Consider the following 19,756-nt stretch of genomic DNA (forward strand, 5'->3'; position numbering starts at 1 on the left):
AGTGGCCAGTGTGCAAAAGTACAGATTAGGTGTTTCTGAGAAAGTGGTCTTTTAGTGAATATAAAAGGCATTGTAAGTTACTGCTCAGTCCAATAATACATTGGAATTGTCCTCCAGTTGAGCACCTTGGACTTCATTGTTCGAGTCACAGTGTGTGGCTTTGTGCTGAACTCTGTCCGATCTTGAAGATGATTATTCAGCAAACTGCCTTTTCATATTAAATAAGGAGGTGGAAATGCCACTGACGCACAGAAATAAATAAGAAAATTTGAGAATAGGAAATTAAACAAGGTCATTTTCTGGGGGAGCAGCTTCCCCACTGAGCCCTTAATGCTCCATATGCACCGTAGATGCACTTAGCGCCTGCGTTTGGGAATTCTGCTTTGGAGACCAACCACATTGTTTAGTGCCTTCTTTACAAGTGTGCACTTAAACCCTGCAGCTCATCTGATGATGTACATCTCATCCCATCTTGTACTCTGCTTAATCCATGGCAACAGGGTGAACAAGGAATCCCAGACCCCTCTGACCACCTCAGCTTCTCCTAGCTGCTCCTGGGGGCATCCTCAGGGCCTCCTCCCAGTTGGTTGTGTGAGAGATATAGAGTTGTGGTCAATACCGTTAACAATTCAAGATGAGACAAGTCAAAATGAAGTCATGCTGAGCATTGCCTCCAATTCACTTTGAAAATACAGGCTCTGGGAAACCCACGCAGAAATAGGGAGAACACACCACACTCCTCACAGACAGTCATCCGGAGGAAACCCATGCAGACACAGAGAGAACACATCACACTCCTCACAGACAGTCACCCTAAGGAAACCCACACAGACACAGAGAGAACACACCACACTCCTCACAGACAGTCACCCGGAGGAAACCCACGCAGACACAGGGAGAACACACCACACTCCTCACAGACAGTCACCCGGAGGAAACCCACGCAGAAATAGGGAGAACACACCACACTCCTCACAGACAGTCATCCGGAGGAAACCCACGCAGACACAGAGAGAACACACCACACTCCTCACAGACAGTCACCCTAAGGAAACCCACACAGACACAGAGAGAACACACCACACTCCTCACAGACAGTCATCCGGAGGAAACCCATGCAGACACAGAGAGAACACTCCTCACAGACAGTCACCCGGAGGAAACCCACGCAGACACAGGGAGAACACACCACACTCCTCACAGACAGTCACCCGGAGGAAACACACAGACACAGTGAGAACACACCACCCTCCTCACAGACAGTCACCCGGAGGAAACCCACGCAGACACAGTGAGAACACACCACACTCCTCACAGACAGTCACCCGGAGGAAACCCACGCAGACACAGGGAGAACACACCACACTCCTCACAGACAGTCACCCGGAGGAAACCCATGCATACACAGAGAGAACACACCACACTCCTCACAGACAGTCACCCGGAGGAAACCCATGCAAACACAGAGAGAACACACCACACTTATTGCAAACTTATTGGAACAGAGAGAGAGAGAATAAAGAAGAGAGAGATGAGTGAAAATAATAATGAGCGCAGACGTGGTAAACATTGCTTAATGTGGCATTTAAAGGCGAAGCAGAAGTATACAACATTGTGCAAAAAAAGCCAAGATGAATGGTGACATCCAGCTAGAATTTTCCTGTAGCAGAAGTCACATCCACATGCAGCAGGCCCCATACACACATCTCACAGGTCAGTGCAGCATTCTTTATCATCCATAGGATATTAGAGCAGAAGACTTACCAGACTGCCTGGGGGTCCATGGTTAATGGGGTCTGCGCTAATCACAAAACCTACCATCAGCCCATCATGGTGTGTTTTATACCCCAGCTTCCTCTGCCCCACTATGGTCCAGCCATGGTGTTTTTATTATTCCTTAAACATGTACGGCTCTTCTGCGCTGTAGAGAAGCTTTCTTTGGACATGTCATGATGATCATAAAGTAATTCTAATTCTAGGAGGTAATCGTGGCCAAACAATCCCTGCTCTGTAGGGGTCCTGACCAGGTTTAAAGATGGCTAACGAAGTATTCAGAGCAACAGATGGACTGCTTTCTGTAGCTGCACAACTACAAACTACTCGTCTACGGTCAGTGGAGCTCAGAGAATGGACAGTGAGGAGGTCATTTGAGTGTTCTGACTGATCAGTGTTTGTTGTTTCTTGCCCCAAGTCTCAGCAGTGTAATTGAGATGTGTATTGTCTGACAGATTGACCAGTGAAAGTCCCCCATGTGGGCATCCTTCAGCATCAAACGAGCAGAATCTGCACCAGCTCTGTCTATTTCTCTTCATTGCTCCCAGTTTTAATTCGACGGGTATCTGAAGATGAACTGCAGCTGTTGGACTGAGTCTATTCTGCGATTAATTTGCTCCTCTGGTTATTGATGGGAGCTGTGCTAACTGGCCACGCACGCTAAAGAGCTACTGGTTTATTTATTTTTTAAAGGATTTTAATGGACCAAAAAAATAAATAAATATGATGTTATAAATGTTAGCCATTTACTGTAAAAAAATGAGTCTGAACTAGATTTTTTGATTACCTTTTTTTTCCAAGAAACATTATAAATATTTAATTTAGAAGTTTATGGTATTTTTATTGAAACGTCAAATTAAATTGCTCTGTCTTTATTTCTCCCCCCAACTTTATTTTGACAAATTTCCCTGGTATGTGATACTATCTCTTTCAATGTCGCAGTGGAGTTTAGACACAGCAGTGGCGCAATGGGGATGAGACGCTGCATTGGGGATGAGACGCTGCATTGGGGATGAGACGCTGCATTGGGGATGAGACGCTGCATTTGGGATGAGACGCTACAATGGAGATGAGACTTTGCATTGGAGATGAGATGCTGCATTGGGGATGAGACTTTGCATTGGGGATGAGACTTTGCATTGGGGATGAGACGTTGCATTGGGGATGAGACGCTGCATTGGGGATGAGACGCTGCATTGGGGATGAGATGCTGCATTGAGGATGAGGCGCTACATTGGAGATGAGACTTTGCATTGGAGATGAGACTTTGCATTGGAGATGAGACTTTGCATTGGAGATGAGACCCTGCATTGGGGATGAGACCCTGCATTGGGGATGAGACCCTGCATTGGGGATGAGACCCTGCATTGGGGATGAGATGCTGCACTGCGTCTGAGACACTTCACTGGGGCTGAGACTTTGCATTGGAGATGAGACTTTGCATTGGAGATGAGACGCTGCATTGGAGATGAGACCCTGCATTGGGGATGAGATGCTGCACTGGGTCTGAGACACTTCACTGGGGCTGAGACTTTGCATTGGACATGAGACGCTGCATTGGAGATGAGACGCTGCATTGGAGATGAGACGCTGCATTGGAAATGAGACGTTGCATTGGGGATGAGACTCTGCAATGGAGATGAGACACTTCACTGGGGCTGAGACGCTGCACTGAGAATGAGACTCTGCATTGGAGATGAGACGCTGCATTAAGGATGAGATGATGCATTGTGGATGAGTCGCTACACTGGGGATGAGACGCTGCACTGAGGATGAGACGCTGCATTGGGGCTGAGACTCTGCATTGGGGCTGAGACGCTGCATTGGGGCTGAGACGCTGCATTGGGGCTGAGACGCTGCATTGGGGCTGAGACGCTGCATTGGGGATGAGACGCTGCATTAGGGATGAGACGCTACACTGGGGATGAGTCGCTACACTGGGGATGAGACGCTGCACTGAGGATGAGAAACTGCAGTTGTACAGCATGTTGTAGACACGTGCATAACAGCAGACTGTGCATAACAATGAGCTTTCTGCAGTTAATCACACGCACTAACATCACTCCACCTGCCAACCGCAGGACACAGCACACACACACACACCAGAGCACTCCCCCATGCAGCACTGTCTCCCTGCTTTTACACACCTCCGATCCACAATAGGCTTCAGAGAGAGTCTTTTTTTAGACGTTAAAGCATTTGCTATCGATGTGAACCACTAGTGTTGTTTTTCTCTCATGTCTCAGCTTTGTCTCAGCCTCTACATCATTTTGTCTCTGTCTTGTCTCATTTTCGCACTAAGTTAAACTTGGAATCTGTCCCTCCATTGCACCTCCATCGTGGACTTCTACACAAAACATTTCTAAAGTTAAAGACTGAACTCGGCACACACTCTGAGACCTCAGGAAGCAGGGCTGGAAACACAGCAGAAGCAGGGATGCAGCTTTTGTATTTTTTTCAGAATATATTATAAACCATTATTTATTAATGTCTACCATAAATAATAAATGTAAAATGAACTACAAATTAGTTTACTTTTTTCTACTTACTTCTTTTTATTCTTCTTAGAAAGAGTCCGGAGAAATCCAGAGGTCGTGAGTGGAGAGATTATTAAAAACGTTCAGCTCTCCTTCATGTCTTTATTATGAGACAGCGTAATAACCAGGTTTTATCTTGTCCTTCTTCATCCAAACAAGGGGACAGACAGAGGGATCCACGGCACAGCTGATAGTGTATAAAACGTAGAGCAGCTGTGGTTGTAAAATCACCTAGTGGAATTTCCAAAATAGCCCTGAGGTCACTGACCAAACATAACTTTGAATACGGAAATTCCCAATGAAAGTTCTTTTCAGACATGAACGATAACACCAGGGCGACCAGACGTCCTCTTTTACCCGGGCATGTCCTCTTTTTTAGACTTAAAAAAACGTCCGGGTGGAATTTCACAAACGTCCGGGATATTGTTTTTCTAGAGCTTACATAGAACTTCGAGAAGTTTCGTTCACAAACTAGTCCCGCCCTCCCCTACTCCGATTGGTTCTCTTGAGTGAGAAGGAGGCGTGGTGAAGTAGCATAAAGTCTTCTGATTGGACGGTCTGACTGTAGAGCTACCTGTATTGGTCGATAACCTTCTCTGTAAACATTTAATTTGTCAGTCTGCACGTCAGTAGTCCTTGTTTACGTCAGGCAAAGCTCATGTACCCACACTCATCTCGAGCAGCTATGACCAAACGGAAATGTAAGTTCCCATGTGTTGTGTATCAAATAAAGGTGTAAAGGACCTAAAAGCACACATAGGTTCAGCTAAGCACACAACGGCAGCAAGGGGCATGACCACATCACCCGCCCCCACCCCCGAGACGTGTCCTCTTTTTCACCATCTCAGATCTGGTCACACTAGATAACACAGAACTTTTACAGACCGTACCTGGGTCTGTGTGTGTTTACGCACCATCCTTATCCTGCCAGGCCCCTAGTACAGAGTAGTGTCAGAGTGATCGTATCCCAAGTAGAGGCTTCTGTTTCCGTGGGCCTTGTTCACGAGGCAGGGTTTGTGTCTGCAGTGGTATGGTCAGTAGACTTGACTGCAGTGATGAAGGTGAGACATAAATCAAAGCTCTCAGTTGAACAGTCAATCCCAGTCAGAACTAGGAGAGATGGCTGAAAAACACGAAACCAAACGCAGGCATCTAGAGTTTGAGTTTAACGTGGAACATAAAGGCAACATCGGCCAAAATAAGCCAAGACTCCGAAGGGCTACAGGGCGGATTGATGGAGGCGGCTAATTGAATTGAGCTCAAACAGAATCATTCATTATCGAATATGAAATTTAATGACAGTTTCTGTTGTTGCTGTCGCTGTTTTTCAGTTGTGTACCGGGCTCCGAACACGTCCCCGTTATTCCCTCTCCCAAAGCTAATCACAGGGCGCTGCGGTACTTGTCGGTATCAAGTTCATGATTAATATAAATTTGCTCCTGTATTGCGGCGCCGTTTTTCCGTCGAGTCTTTTGTGTTTTGTTATTTATTGTTTTGGAAATGGATATGATGCGGCGAGCCCCCTGAGATACTCCTTTCACTCCGCAGACCCACTTTCTTTTATGAGGCCCAAACGCGGCAGGGTTTGTTTATATTAATGCAGATGTTGTCGATTTGTATTCATGGACGTATTTGTCTCGCCCCAGAATCAAAGCACGGGAATAACACTGTAATCTGAAGCAGTAGAACACTTCAGTGTAGAGCTGAAGCTCTGGTTTTTAGCCGTTTTGACTCGGTTCTCTTTCTTCTCCGTTTTTACTCGGCGTTAGAAGCAAAGCAGAATCAAGACGACTCGTTTTATCCTGTGTTTTCTGACTGAGGAAGTGCACAGAAAAGTGACTGGGGGTCTTGTTTCACAGTGTGTGGGTTGGTGGACTCCAGGTTCATACATTAATGAGCTAGTGCAGTCGGAAAAAGGTCTACTCGTTTTTTTTTCTTCATAATTTGGTAACTTTATGTGGCACCCACCTTCAGAAAAATTTAACCATGTGATGGTGGGTGGTGTTCGTTCTCATGCTGATCACATTTATAAGTTAACCCTTTCCTTACTTTTAAAGTCTAGTGTGTTTTAGTGTTGTCTTAGTCACTCAATGATTCTTTATCAGATGTTGATGATCAAGGTCATCGTGTGTGTGTGTGTGTGTGTGTGTGTGTTTGAGCATTCTTGAGTTATGGGATGAGTGTTAACGGGGCTAAGCTTATCCATGCTTTCACAGCTTCTGCAAAATTCCTCTCAGAGATCATTGCTCCTCTTCAGTAGGAGGCTGGAGACCTGTTTTCTGAAGGGAAAAATTAAGAGCCATCATTAAGTTAAACTGACACACTCCTGCTTTTAAGAGAAACCCGAGCAAACACGGCTTTGAAAAATAACAACATTTCTTACGGAAGCTGTCAGAGCCATTGATTCAGAGCCATTACAACTATATTCAGCGCTGCTGTGTTCTACTGAGGAGGCTACAAGGATAAGGTTGAATTTATCCTGTCAGGGGAAGAAATGCAGTGCCAGCTGCTAACACATCTCTCTCTCTCTCTCTCTCTCTCCCTCTCTGTTTCTCTCTCTCACACTCACACTCTCTCTCACACACACACACACACACACACACACACTAGTAAAAGTGTGAAAGGCAAAAACCTTGAGGGAGAAAACAAAGCAGACTGAAATTACATTACACATCACTCAACACACATCTCGCTCTCTGCAGACTGCTGCTCCTTCACACACATCTCCAGCTTAATGACCGCAAACAAACTGTCTCCGATTACAAGAGACATCTCCAGGCAGACAGAGGAGACGCCGCAAACAAATAAAGCAGTTGAACTACAGCCAGGAATAATCACAACGCTTCTCACTGTGCAGGGAAATTAAAAAGACAGGGCCTCTCTCTCTCGCTCTCTCTGAGTCAGAAAGTAGCTCAGGTCGTGTAAGCCCTGCGTGACACTCGGTAAATCACAGCTCTGAGACGTCCCAGCTGTCCGGGCAGCTGCTGAAATATCAGCGCCCCACAAGCTCTCCTCCATCTCCTCCTCTCCTGTACCTGGTGAGAAGACGTTCACTGCCTGTTCACTTCAAACTTCAAACTAGAAACTTCAACTTTCTATTAGGGAACAAATATGTTCTATAGTGTTTTTGTTTACGGTATATTGTAATTCACTTTTCAGATATTCTCCCACTCTTTTGTCATTTTATAGTATTTTTTGCATAGCAGTACGACACGGTGGAGCAGCAGGTAGTGTCTCTGTCACAGCTCCAGGGACCTGGAGGTTGTGGGTTCGAGTCCCGCTCCGGGTGACTGTCTGTGAGGAGTGTGGTGTGTTCTCTGTGTCTGCGTGGGTTTCCTCCGGGTGACTGTCTGTGAGGAGTGTGGTGTGTTCTCCTTTTGTCTGCGTGGGTTTCCTCTGGGTGACTGTCTGTGAGGAGTGTGGTGTGTTCTCTCTGTGTCTGCGTGGGTTTCCTCCGGGTGACTGTCTGTGAGGAGTGTGGTGTGTTCTCCCTGTGTCTGTGTGGGTTTCCTCCGGGTGATTGTCTGTGAGGAGTGTGGTGTGTTCTCTCTGTGTCTGCGTGGGTTTCCTCCGGGTGACTGTCTGTGAGGAGTGTGGTGTGTTCTCCCTGTGTCTGTGTGGGTTTCCTCCGGGTGATTGTCTGTGAGGAGTGTGGTGTGTTCTCCCTGTGTCTGCGTGGGTTTCCTCCGGGTGACTGTCTGTGAGGAGTGTGGTGTGTTCTCCTTTTGTCTGCGTGGGTTTCCTCTGGGTGACTGTCTGTGAGGAGTGTGGTGTGTTCTCTCTGTGTCTGCGTGGGTTTCCTCCGGGTGACTGTCTGTGAGGAGTGTGGTGTGTTCTCTCTGTGTCTGCGTGGGTTTCCTCCGGGTGACTGTCTGTGAGGAGTGTGGTGTGTTCTCTCTGTGTCTGCGTGGGTTTCCTCCGGGTGACTGTTTGTGAGGAGTGTGGTGTGTTCTCTCTGTGTCTGCGTGGGTTTCCTCCGGGTGACTGTCTGTGAGGAGTGTGGTGTGTTCTCCCTGTGTCTGTGTGGGTTTCCTCCGGGTGATTGTCTTTCACACCGCTTCATTTTTAGGTTCTTTTCTGTTGAATAAAATGAGAATTGTGATTTTTAAAACTACACGACAGTCACCATAAAATAATGGAATTTTCAATGGAAATTATGTTACACAAACTTTTTTGTACACCCAGTATTGTGCACCTAAGTCCTGGAAAAGAATTCCATTTTACATAGTATTCCCCTACACAGATATTTTTATAACATGAGTGTTTAATTCTTCATTATGCATTGATTGCTGTCTTTTGTTGATGTGCCTGATGCTTTTCACTGACCCAATTGCATTATTTTTCTTTCTTATTGTGAAGCAATTTATCTGACACTTGCAATCTTTTAAAGGGAATGTCTATGATTGTGGCCAATCACAGTTCTCTCTGTGTTTTATATTCTGAATCTAAGTATCTATTGTTTAACTATAAGTTTGGGATACTGGGTTTTGTAGCACTGTCGCTAATGCAGTTAGCCGTCTCTGACCTTAAGTGATCAGAAACAGACCAAAATAAGTCAGTGTTACCCCCCTATGGAGCAGGAATAGAGCAACATCTTCATCTCGGTTGGTGCTTTTCAGCGTTTGGAGTTCTCAAACTCGAGAGAGACGAGAGAAAGTAGTGTCAGGTGCTGATGTTGGATGCTTAGTACTAGATCACAAACACCAGTGCTCACCTCAAATAAACTGGATGGGGCTGTCTCACTGCAGAGTACACAGCCCACTGCTCCACAGTTCAGTGCAGAGACTTTAGAATTGCCCCGCCCCCTCATCTGAGTCTGTCCAATCACAACACTGGACCCGTGTTTATGTGAGAGCGCAAAGACGAGGTTAAACTCAGCAAAACAGACACAACGAGCGCGGAGAAATAAGAGCACTGAGTAAAAACGGAGAAGAAAGAGAACAGAGTGAAAACGGCTAAAAACCAGAGCTTCTGCTCCTCGCTCCTCACTGCTGTGCGCTCGGGGTCGGGGTGAACAGCGAGCGGCTCATTATCATTTAAAGGAACAGGTGCTGAAAGCGGGCGTTCTGAACAGGGGCTGTTTACACAGGGGGAGAACACTGCTGTGGGGCTCGTGGGGTTTGGACCAAAGCAGGTCACAGACGTTTCACTAAGAAACAGAACCACTGTGAAGAAGAAGGGGAATTTGTTTTCTTTAGAGATGCTGAGGGTTAACTAACATCCTTTGTTCCTATAGTGTTGCTGGAATTATAATCATTTGCCTTGGAGAGCACTTCCGTGGTTCTAAATGTAAGCCCTTGTATTTTTTTTACTGCTTCCTAGGAACTAGACTCGGACTCTGATCCTGAAGAAAGCTCTGCTGAGGGAAGCCTACTCGATGGAGACTCTGGGGACAAAACCCCTGGTTGGAGGAGATCCAGAGTAACCTCCAGAGACTCTCCATTGCTTTCCGACCTAGAAACTTCCCAAGAGAATCACCTGGATCAGGATGGGAAGAGGTACCCAAAGGCCAAAGATTTCTGCCGCCTCGACTGCCCAGGACGTCCAGAGGATGGCTGTGGCAGCGTGGTAGACAAGCTGCTGGAGAAATTTGGTTCCTTCATGCCCCACCATGACCCACGCTTATACATCGCTGCAGCTGCCCACACCAAGTCCATCGCTGACTACTCCATCCTGGCCTTCCCTGACTTCTGGGGTCACCTGCCTCCACCAGGACCGGAGCCGATGTCTAACAGGAAGCCACATGTTCAGAGGTAAACACACAGCTTACAGCACTGGTTTTCCCATGCATACCTCACCATCATCCATCCATTATCTGTAACCGCTTATCCAATTCAGGGTCACGGTGGGTCCAGAGCCTACCTGGAATCATTGGGTGCAAGGCGGGAATACACCCTGGAGGGGTGCCAGTCCTTCACAGGGCATCACTCACACACTCACAAATTCACTCATACACTCACACCTACGTACACTTTTGAGTCGCCAATCAACATACCAACGTGTGTTTTTAGACTGTGGGAAGAAACCGGAGCACCTGGAGGAAACCCACACAGACACAGAGAGAACACACCACACTCCTCACAGACAGTCCCCGGAGGAAACCCACACAGACACAGAGAGAACACACCACACTCCTCACAGACAGTCACCCGGAGGAAACCCACACAGACACAGAGAGAACACACCACACTCCTCACAGACAGTCACCCGGAGGAAACCCACGCAGACACAGGGAGAACACACCACACTCCTCACAGACAGTCACCCGGAGGAAACCCACACAGACACAGGGAGAACACACCACACTCCTCACAGACAGTCACCCGGAGGAAACCCACGCAGACACAGGGAGAACACACCACACTCCTCACAGACAGTCACCCGGAGGAAACCCACGCAGACACAGGGAGAACACACCACACTCCTCACAGACAGTCACCCGGAGGAAACCCACGCAGACACAGAGAGAACACACCACACTCCTCACAGACAGTCACCCGGAGGAAACCCACGCAGACACAGGGAGAACACACCACACTCCTCACAGACAGTCACCCGGAGGAAACCCACGCAGACACAGAGAGAACACACCACACTCCTCACAGACAGTCACCCGGAGGAAACTCACACAGACACAGGGAGAACACACCACACTCCTCACAGACAGTCACCCGGAGGAAACCCACACAGACACAGGGAGAACACACCACACTCCTCACAGACAGTCACCCGGAGGAAACCCACGCAGACACAGGGAGAACACACCACACTCCTCACAGACAGTCACCCGGAGGAAACCCACGCAGACACAGGGAGAACACACCACACTCCTCACAGACAGTCACCCGGAGGAAACCCACGCAGACACAGGGAGAACACACCACACTCCTCACAGACAATCACCCGGAGGAAACCCACACAGACACAGAGAGAACACACCACACTCCTCACAGACAGTCACCCGGAGGAAACCCACACAGACACAGGGAGAACACACCACACTCCTCACAGACAGTCACCCGGAGGAAACCCACACAGACACAGGGAGAACACACCACACTCCTCACAGACAGTCACCCGGAGGAAACCCACGCAGACACAGGGAGAACACACCACACTCCTCACAGACAGTCACCCAGAGGAAACCCACACAGACACAGAGAGAACACACCACACTCCTCACAGACAGTCACCCGGAGGAAACCCACACAGACACAGGGAGAACACACCACACTCCTCACAGACAGTCACCCGGAGGAAACCCACGCAGACACAGGGAGAACACACCACACTCCTCACAGACAGTCACCCGGAGGAAACCCACACAGACACAGGGAGAACACACCACACTCCTCACAGACAGTCACCCGGAGGAAACCCACGCAGACACAGGGAGAACACACCACACTCCTCACAGACAGTCACCCGGAGGAAACCCACACAGACACAGGGAGAACACACCACACTCCTCACAGACAGTCACCCGGAGCGGGAATCGAACCCACAACCTCCAGGCCCCTGGAGCTGTGTGACTGTGACACCTACCTGCTGCACCACCGTGCCGCCCTACCTCACCATCATCCGCCCTTTAATTTAAGACCTCCAGCAAGCAATCAGAGGCAGGTGTCACTGCAATCAGGAGGTTCCATTGTGGGTCTGTCTCCAAACTTCTCCAAGTTCAGCTCCCCTTCCGCAAGCTCAGATTTAGGATCCGGAGCAGGACGGGATTGCTCCTCTGTACATAATCTGTGTTGAGTTAATTGGCGTGATGTCAGACTGAGGACGCTCGTCCTTTGTTGTCTGTAGATGAATACACTAGCAATATTCGGATCAGAAGAATTAGCTTATTGACATAAAGGATATAAGCTGTTTATGAAGACAGAGTGCACTTTTGTCAACAGCATCAGTGCCGCAAAGCCTCTCGTAGAAAAGCTTTTCATTTGACGATCTTTGGGCACCACTTTCCCCCTGAGCGCTCATCTGAATCTGCGCCACGCCACGTCTCTCCTTTGATAAGGTACTCCGTCAAACGGATCTAATTACTTTAGACCCCTTTGGTCAAAAGCTTGTTTTCGCTGAAGACGTTTTAAAAACCTTTTTTTTTTTCTCTTTCTCTCTTTTGCAGCCCCCCTCTTCCACTCCCATGTGCACAGGGGAGATTGTGGGAAACTGACATTTATTTCAGTCATTTCACAGTTTATTGTATTTGCTCAAGGGGGAGATAAGGCCATGTGGGTTCTATTAGCGCCATTTTACTCCGAGAAAGTCATTTCTGGATTCGTAAGAAGAAAGTGTCAGGCAGCCAGTGACATTCTGATGGAAGTGACATTTCTAATTCCACGAGGCATGCTCTTATGACTGTGTAGACCCCAGATAAGTGCGAAACACTGCAGCTGTGTTTATATATTTTTTTGGACTTGTTCAAAGAGGGGGCTCTCATTTAAAGTGCACATAAACAGAGGCAGGGTGTTGAAGCTCATAGTTCACACGGGGTCAATCACGGCTCCAGGAAACAACGCTTTTCCTCCGATGAACCACAGTGTTTGTTCGTGTCCAGACTGCTCTGACCGTGACTGGGTTCATAGCGAACACCGATTGGTCAGTGGGAAGTTATCCCGTTCGGGGTGGTGGTGGGTCCGGTGCCTACCCGGAATCAGCAGGTGGTACCACCAGGCCTCTAGGTGTCAGTATTATCAGTGGAGAAAATGACTGTTCCTCTGAGATAAGTCCCAATCACTGCTGGTGCGAGTGGATCAGACACAGCAGCGCTGCTGGAGATTTTGTTTATTCGTGCGCATGGGGCTAACTGTAAATTTTTTTTTTAATTGATTGTTTTTCCAGAAAGAAGGTGTTTGAGGACGTCCAGCGTCTCCTCTGTCCTGAAGACATCATCAATAAAGTGGTCTTTGATTTGGAGGACTCCAGGTAAGTGCTACTGTTTTTTTAAGGCAGCTCAGGCCAGAAGATCAACAGCCTGACTCTAAACAACTGGTGGGCACCAGATATTATCCAGTGAGCACCAGAAACTAACTGCATAATAGGGTCTAGTATTCCCTTCATAGTGTCTTATGCTCAGTCTGTAGCTGCTGGTATAACATGATGTATATTGTAACTGCTGCTGTATCTTGTGCTCACTTGTTATTATTTGGTGCTCTCTTAATAGTATCTAGTGCTCACCTGATAGTATCTGGTGCTCATTTAATTGCATTTAGTGCTCACAGACAATACTGTTGCAGCTGCTGTATCATTTAAAGTGGACAGGAAAACTTAAATTAGAATCTTAGTCACCAGAAAGGTAATGCTGTACCATTTAAGGTGGATTGGAACATTTTACTAAGAAGCTAAGGCACCTGGATGTTTTGTCTGTACCATTTAAGGTGGACTGGACTATTTGACTAAGAAGCTTAGGCACCCGAATGTAACAGCTGTTCCATTTAAGGTGGACTGGAAGTTTTGAAGCTTAGATGGCAGAATTTTACAACTGTACCATTTAAGGTGGACTGGTACATTTATCAAAGAAACTTAAGTATAGAAAGTTATTTTTAAGATGGAATAGAACATTTGTCTAAGAAGTTTAGATGCCAAAGTTTAACTGCTGTACCATTTAAGGTGGAATGGAATATTTGACTAAGAAGCTTAGGCACCAGAATGTAACAGCTGTACAATTTAAGGTGGACAGGAAAACTTAAATTAGAATCTTAGTCACCAGAATGTAACAGCTGTTCCATTTAAGGTGGAATGGAAAATCATACTAAAAATGTTTAGATACTAGAATGTAACTGCTGCTCAATTTAAGGTGGTATTGACAATTTGTCAAAAAAGTGCAGACACCAGAGTGTAATTGGTGTTCAACTTAAGGTGGATTGGAAAATTTTACTAAGACGTTTTGATACCAGAAAATAACTGCAGTTCCATTTAAGGTGGACTGGAAGTTTTGTAGCTTAGAAGGCAGACTTTTACCATTCATTCATTCATTCATTCATTATCTGTAACCGCTTATCCAATTAAGGGTCACGGTGGGTCCAGAGCCTACCTGGAATCATTGGGTGCAAGGTGGGAATACACCCTTGAGGGGGTGCCAGTCCTTCACAGGGCAACACAGACACACACACACACACACTCAGAATTTTACCACTCAATTTCAATTAAATTCAATTCAATTTCAGTTCAATTTAAAGTGGATTGGAAAATTTTACTAAGACGTTTTGATGCCAGAATATAACTGCGGTTCCATTTAAGGTGGACTGGTACATTTATCTAAGAAGCTTAGATGCCAAAGTTTAACTGCTGTACCATTTAAGGTGGACTGGAATATTTGACTAAGAATCTTATGTCAGAATGCTGTACCATTTAAGGTGGAACTGAAAAACTGTCAATACTGACTGTGAAGGTTTCCTAAAGAGATGCTGCCTGCCTTGGTCCCACACTCCAGCAGCTGTATGTGTGCTTATTCCGTACATTCAAGGAAAAAGATCTTACATTTTCTGAAGGAGAATGTTTAAGAATTAAGCATGCAGCATTTCAAAACACCAGCTCAAGGAGAGACAAAAGAAATGAACCCTGTGGAGCAATGAAAAGAAGTCTCTCTTTGACGCTGCCCTTCATTAGTTGTTCCTGAAAGTGAAGTGTTTTTAAGATGGCTAGACTGATATTGAGGCTGATAACCCAACCCTTGAAGAAGTCTCGCTCTGAGCTGATGATGCAGCTGTGAGTAACCGGACGTGCTCTAGCAGAGATTTAAGAACAGAACAGTGTCCGGGATAGTAGGAGCTCTACAAAGCAAACTTCAGAAGCTTAATCACAGGTTATACCAGGACAGAGTGATGCGCAGTGAAGCTGGCGCTTCAGCTGCTTGTGTTTTGCTGTGAATTTCCCCTGGCAACACATTTTCCATTTTACATAAGTGTTTACCAGTAAAAGGGTTTGATGTTTACATTAACATGTATATGTCCACACACACACACACTGACCAGCCATAACCTTAAAACGACCTTCATGCAATTTGATCAGCTCCACTGACCACACAGGAACACTTTGTATCTCTAAAATACAGACATTGGTCTGCCCATTGCTCTGCATACTTAGTTACCCCCTTCCCCCCTGTTCCTCAGCGCTCAGGACCCCCACAGAGCAGGTGTGATGTGGTGGTGGATCATTCTCAGCGCTGCAGTGACACTGACGTGGTGGTGGTGTGTTAGTGTGTGTTGTGCTGGTGTAGAGTGGATCAGACACAGCAGTGCTGCTGGAGTTTTTAAACCCTGTGTCCACTCTCTGTCCTCTCTGTGAGACACTCCTCCCTCGTTGGTCCACCTTGTAGATGTAGAGTCAGAGACAGTAGCTCAGTGTCAGTGCTGGATTGAGAATAGTCCATCAAGCCAGTAAGGGTTCTCAAAAGTGTCTGTAGATGTGAGTGAATGTGTGAGTGTGTGTGTCGCCCTGTGAACTGGCGCCCCTCCAGGGTGTGTTCCTGCCTTGCGCTCAGTGATTCTAGGTAGACTCCGGCACCACCGCCGCCCTGAACTGGATAAGAGTTACAGACAAGGAGTGAATGTGTTGCTGTTACATTAACGCATGTGAAAAGTTAAGGAAGCTTTATTTGTCTATAAAGTTACCAATTTTGGAGATACAAGGTTTTAACTTGAAAAACAAAACTACATAAACACATCCAGTAGATAAGTACATAGAGAACCTTTAATCTTTAACATTGACCCTCTAAGTTAAGTGATGCATTAGTGTTAAAGTAGATAAGCCAATACCACACCATCTTATTCTGATAATCTCTCACTTTGTCTCTCTCTCGCTCTCTTTGTCTCTCTCTCTCTCTCTCTGTCTCTCTCTGTCTCTCTCTCTCTCTGTCTCTCTCTCTCTCTTTGTCTCTCTCTCTCTCTTTGTCTCTCTCTCTCTTTGTCTCTCTCTCGCTCTCTTTGTCGCTCTCTCTCTGTGTCTCTCTCTCTCTCGCTCTCTTTGTCTCTCTCTCTCTCTGTCTGTCTCTCTCTGTCTCTCTCTCTCTCTCTCTCTCTCTCTCTGTCTCTCTTTCTCTCTCTCTCTCTCTCTGTCTCTCTTTCTCTCTCTCTCTCTCTCTCTCTCTCTCTCTTGCTCTCTTTCTCTCTCTCTCTCTCTCTCTCTCTCTCTCTCGCTCTCTTTGTCTCTCTCTCTCTCTCTCTCTCTCTCTCTCTCTTTGTCTCTCTCTCTCTCTCTCTCTCTCTGTCTCTCTTTGTCTCTCTCTCTCTCTCTCTCTCTTTGTCTCTCTCTCTTTGTCTCTCTCTCTCTCTCTCTCTCTCTCGCTCTCTTTGTCTCTCTCTCTCTGTCTGTCTCTCTCTGTCTCTCTCTCTCTCTCTCTCTGTCTCTCTTCTCTCTCTCTCTCTCTCTCTCGCTCTCTCGCTCTCTTTGTCTCTCTCTCTCTCTCTCTCTCTTTGTCTCTCTCTCTCTCTCTTTGTCTCTCTCTCTCTCTCTCTCTCTCTCTCTCTCTCTTTGTCTCTCTCTCTCTCTCTCTCTCTCTCTCTCTCTCTTTCTGTCTCAGTTTATGCAGCTCCTCAGATGTCGCTGCTGATTCTCTACATTTTTACTCTAAATTTGAGAGTGGAAATTTGCGTAAAGCTGTTAAGATACGCAGGTAAGTCTCTCTCTCTCTCTCACACACGCACACACAATCTCTCTCTCTCTCTCTCTCTCTCTCTTTTATTCTCTGTTACAGACATGTACATACAGATGTATAGATACATACAGACACTCAAAGCCGAGAGCTCAGTCTGTGCCCTTGGGCCTCATTTGCAGTACGGCAGCAATCTCTCTCTCTCTCTCTCTCGCACACGCACGCGCACGCACACACACACACACACACACACACACGTCTGTCTCCCGCTGAAGTGTGCCCTGTCTGAGTGTGTTCGGCACTGTTGATGTATCCCTGATCAAATCAAAGCTGTCTGCTCTCCTGCACAGACACCGTTAAATAAAACAGCCCCGGCCTCGTTCTCCACAGGAGGCAGATAAGGATGAAATTAAAGATATCTCTCTGTGTGTAATGTGTGTCTCAACCCTTCTTTTTTCTTTTTCTCCCTCTCTATTTTCATTTTTTTTGTTTTATTTCTCCCTCCTCCCCCACCTCCTCCTTCTGTGATTCACAGACCTTTATTAGCACCACTGTTTTGCTTTTCTAATGTCCACCGTGATACAAATAAGGATAAGAAAAGAAAGATAAGTAGGTTTAGACAAGAACACTGTTTGTTTGTCCATATTCCCATTGTTTTTTTTAGTGCTCAGGACCCCCACAGAGCAGGTGTGATGTGGTGGTGGATCATTCTCAGCGCTGCAGTGACACTGACGTGGTGGTGGTGTGTTAGTGTGTGTTGTGCTGGTGCAGAGTGGATCAGACACAGCAGTGCTGCTGGAGTTTTTAAACCCCTCAGTGTCTGGACCGAGAACAGTCCACCGACCAAAAACATCCAGCCGACAGCGTCCTGTGTCACTGATGAAGGACTAGAGGACGAGCGACACACACTGTGCAGCGACAGATGAGCTACTGTCTCTGACTCTACATCTACAAGGTGGACCAACGAGGGAGGAGTGTCTCACAGAGTGGACAGAGAGTGGACACAGGGTTTAAAAACTCCAGCAGCACTGCTGTGTCTGATCCACTCTACACCAGCACAACACACACTAACACACCACGTCAGTGTCACTGCAGCGCTGAGAATGATCCACCACCACATCACACCTGCTCTGTGGGGGTCCTGAGCGCTGAAGAACATATTATGGCTGGTTTTTGATGAAGACTGACACCTTCGACTAAATCTCCTTCTCGCTGTGTTCAGGTTTGAATACGACCTGATCCTCAACGCTGACGTCAACTCCTCTTCCCATCATCAGTGGTTTTATTTTGAAGTCAGCGGCATGGAGGCTAACGTCCCTTATCGCTTCAATGTCATCAACTGTGAGAAAAGCAACAGCCAGTTCAACTACGGTACACACTCTGAAATGATCTGAAATTCACTGCAACTTCCAACAGCTTGACAACATTTACATGAACAATCATAAAAATACCCAGCTTAATATATCACTAAACAAATAAATACATTCTCCAAGGTTTGCTCTCTGTTTTATCTATTTAATGTAACCTCTTTTTACTGAAAGGGAGAGACATAATTAAGAAATCCCTTGTTCGGTGCATGTTCACATTAACGTGTGAATCTGGAGCCCACCAACCCACACACTGTGAAACAAGACCCTAGTCAGTTTTCTTTGCGCTGCCTGAGTCTGAAAACATGGGATAAAACGAGTCGTTCTGATTCTGCTCCACTTCTGGCGTCAAGTGCAGAGACTTTAGAATGGCCCCACCCCCTCATCTGAGTCTGTCCAATCACAGCGCTGGACCGGCGTTTTTGTGAGGTTAAACTCAGCAAAACAGACACAGCGAGCGTGGAGAAATAAGAGAACTGAGTAAAAACAGAGAAAATGAGAACGGAGAATAAAGAGAACTGAGTAAAAACAGAGAAAACGAAAACGGAGAAGAAAGAGAACTGAGTAAAAACTGAGAAAATGAAAACGGAGAAGAAAGAGAACTGATTAAAAACTGAGAAAATGAGAACAGAGAAGAAAGAGAACTGAGTAAAAACAGAGAAAATGAAAACGGAGAAGAAAGAGAACTGAGTAAAAACAGAGAAAATGAAAACGGAGAAGAAAGAGAACTGATTAAAAACTGAGAAAACGAGAACAGAGAAGAAAGAGAACTGAGTAAAAACGGAGAAAACGAGAACGGAGAAGAAAGAGAACTGAGTAAAAACTGAGAAAACAAGAATGGAGAAGAAAGAGAACTGAGTAAAATCGGAGAAAACGAGAATGGAGAAGAAAGAGAACTGAGTAAAAACAGAGAAAACTAAAACGAAAAAGAAAGAGAACTAAGTAAACTCTGAGAAAATGAAAACGGAGAAGAAAGAGAACTGAGTAAAAACGGAGAAAACGGGAACGGAGAAGAAAGAGAACTGAGTAAAAACGGAGAAAACGAGAACGGAGAAGAAAGAGAACTGAGTAAAAACTGAGAAAATGAAAACGGAGAAGAAAGAGAACTGAGTAAAAACTGAGAAAATGAAAACGGAGAAGAAAGAGAACTGATTAAAAACTGAGAAAATGAGAACAGAGAAGAAAGAGAACTGAGTAAAAACAGAGAAAATGAAAACGGAGAAGAAAGAGAACTGAGTAAAAACTGAGAAAATGAAAACGGAGAAGAAAGAGAACTGAGTAAAAACAGAGAAAACGAGAACGGAGAAGAAAGAGAACTGAGTAAAAACGGAGAAAGCAAAAACAGAAAAGAAAGAGAAGTGAGTAAAAATGGAGAAAATGAAAATGGAGAAGAAAGAGAACAGAGTGAAAACTGAGAAAACAAAAACGAAAAAGAAAGAGAAATGAGTAAACACTGAGAAAATGAAAACGGAGGAGAAAGAGAACTG

General features: G+C 46.0%; 1 protein-coding gene across 1 annotated transcript in view; it reads left to right on the forward strand.

Annotated features, from left to right (window-relative positions):
• LOC136673332 (cytosolic carboxypeptidase 4) overlaps positions 1–19,756 on the forward strand; it is a gene marked incomplete at its 5' end in the record, with an annotated part of 177,911 nt that overhangs the window by 40,843 nt on the left and 117,312 nt on the right. The window contains 4 exons of the mRNA XM_066648733.1: positions 9,633–10,063; positions 13,152–13,235; positions 16,831–16,923; positions 18,125–18,273. Of these exons, the coding sequence (XP_066504830.1) occupies positions 9,633–10,063; positions 13,152–13,235; positions 16,831–16,923; positions 18,125–18,273 (757 nt within the window). The remainder of the gene's footprint in view (positions 1–9,632; positions 10,064–13,151; positions 13,236–16,830; positions 16,924–18,124; positions 18,274–19,756) is intronic.

This window comes from Hoplias malabaricus, chromosome 17 (assembly GCF_029633855.1).
Source record: "Hoplias malabaricus isolate fHopMal1 chromosome 17, fHopMal1.hap1, whole genome shotgun sequence".
In the NCBI taxonomy this organism is placed as follows: Eukaryota; Metazoa; Chordata; class Actinopteri; order Characiformes; family Erythrinidae; genus Hoplias; species Hoplias malabaricus.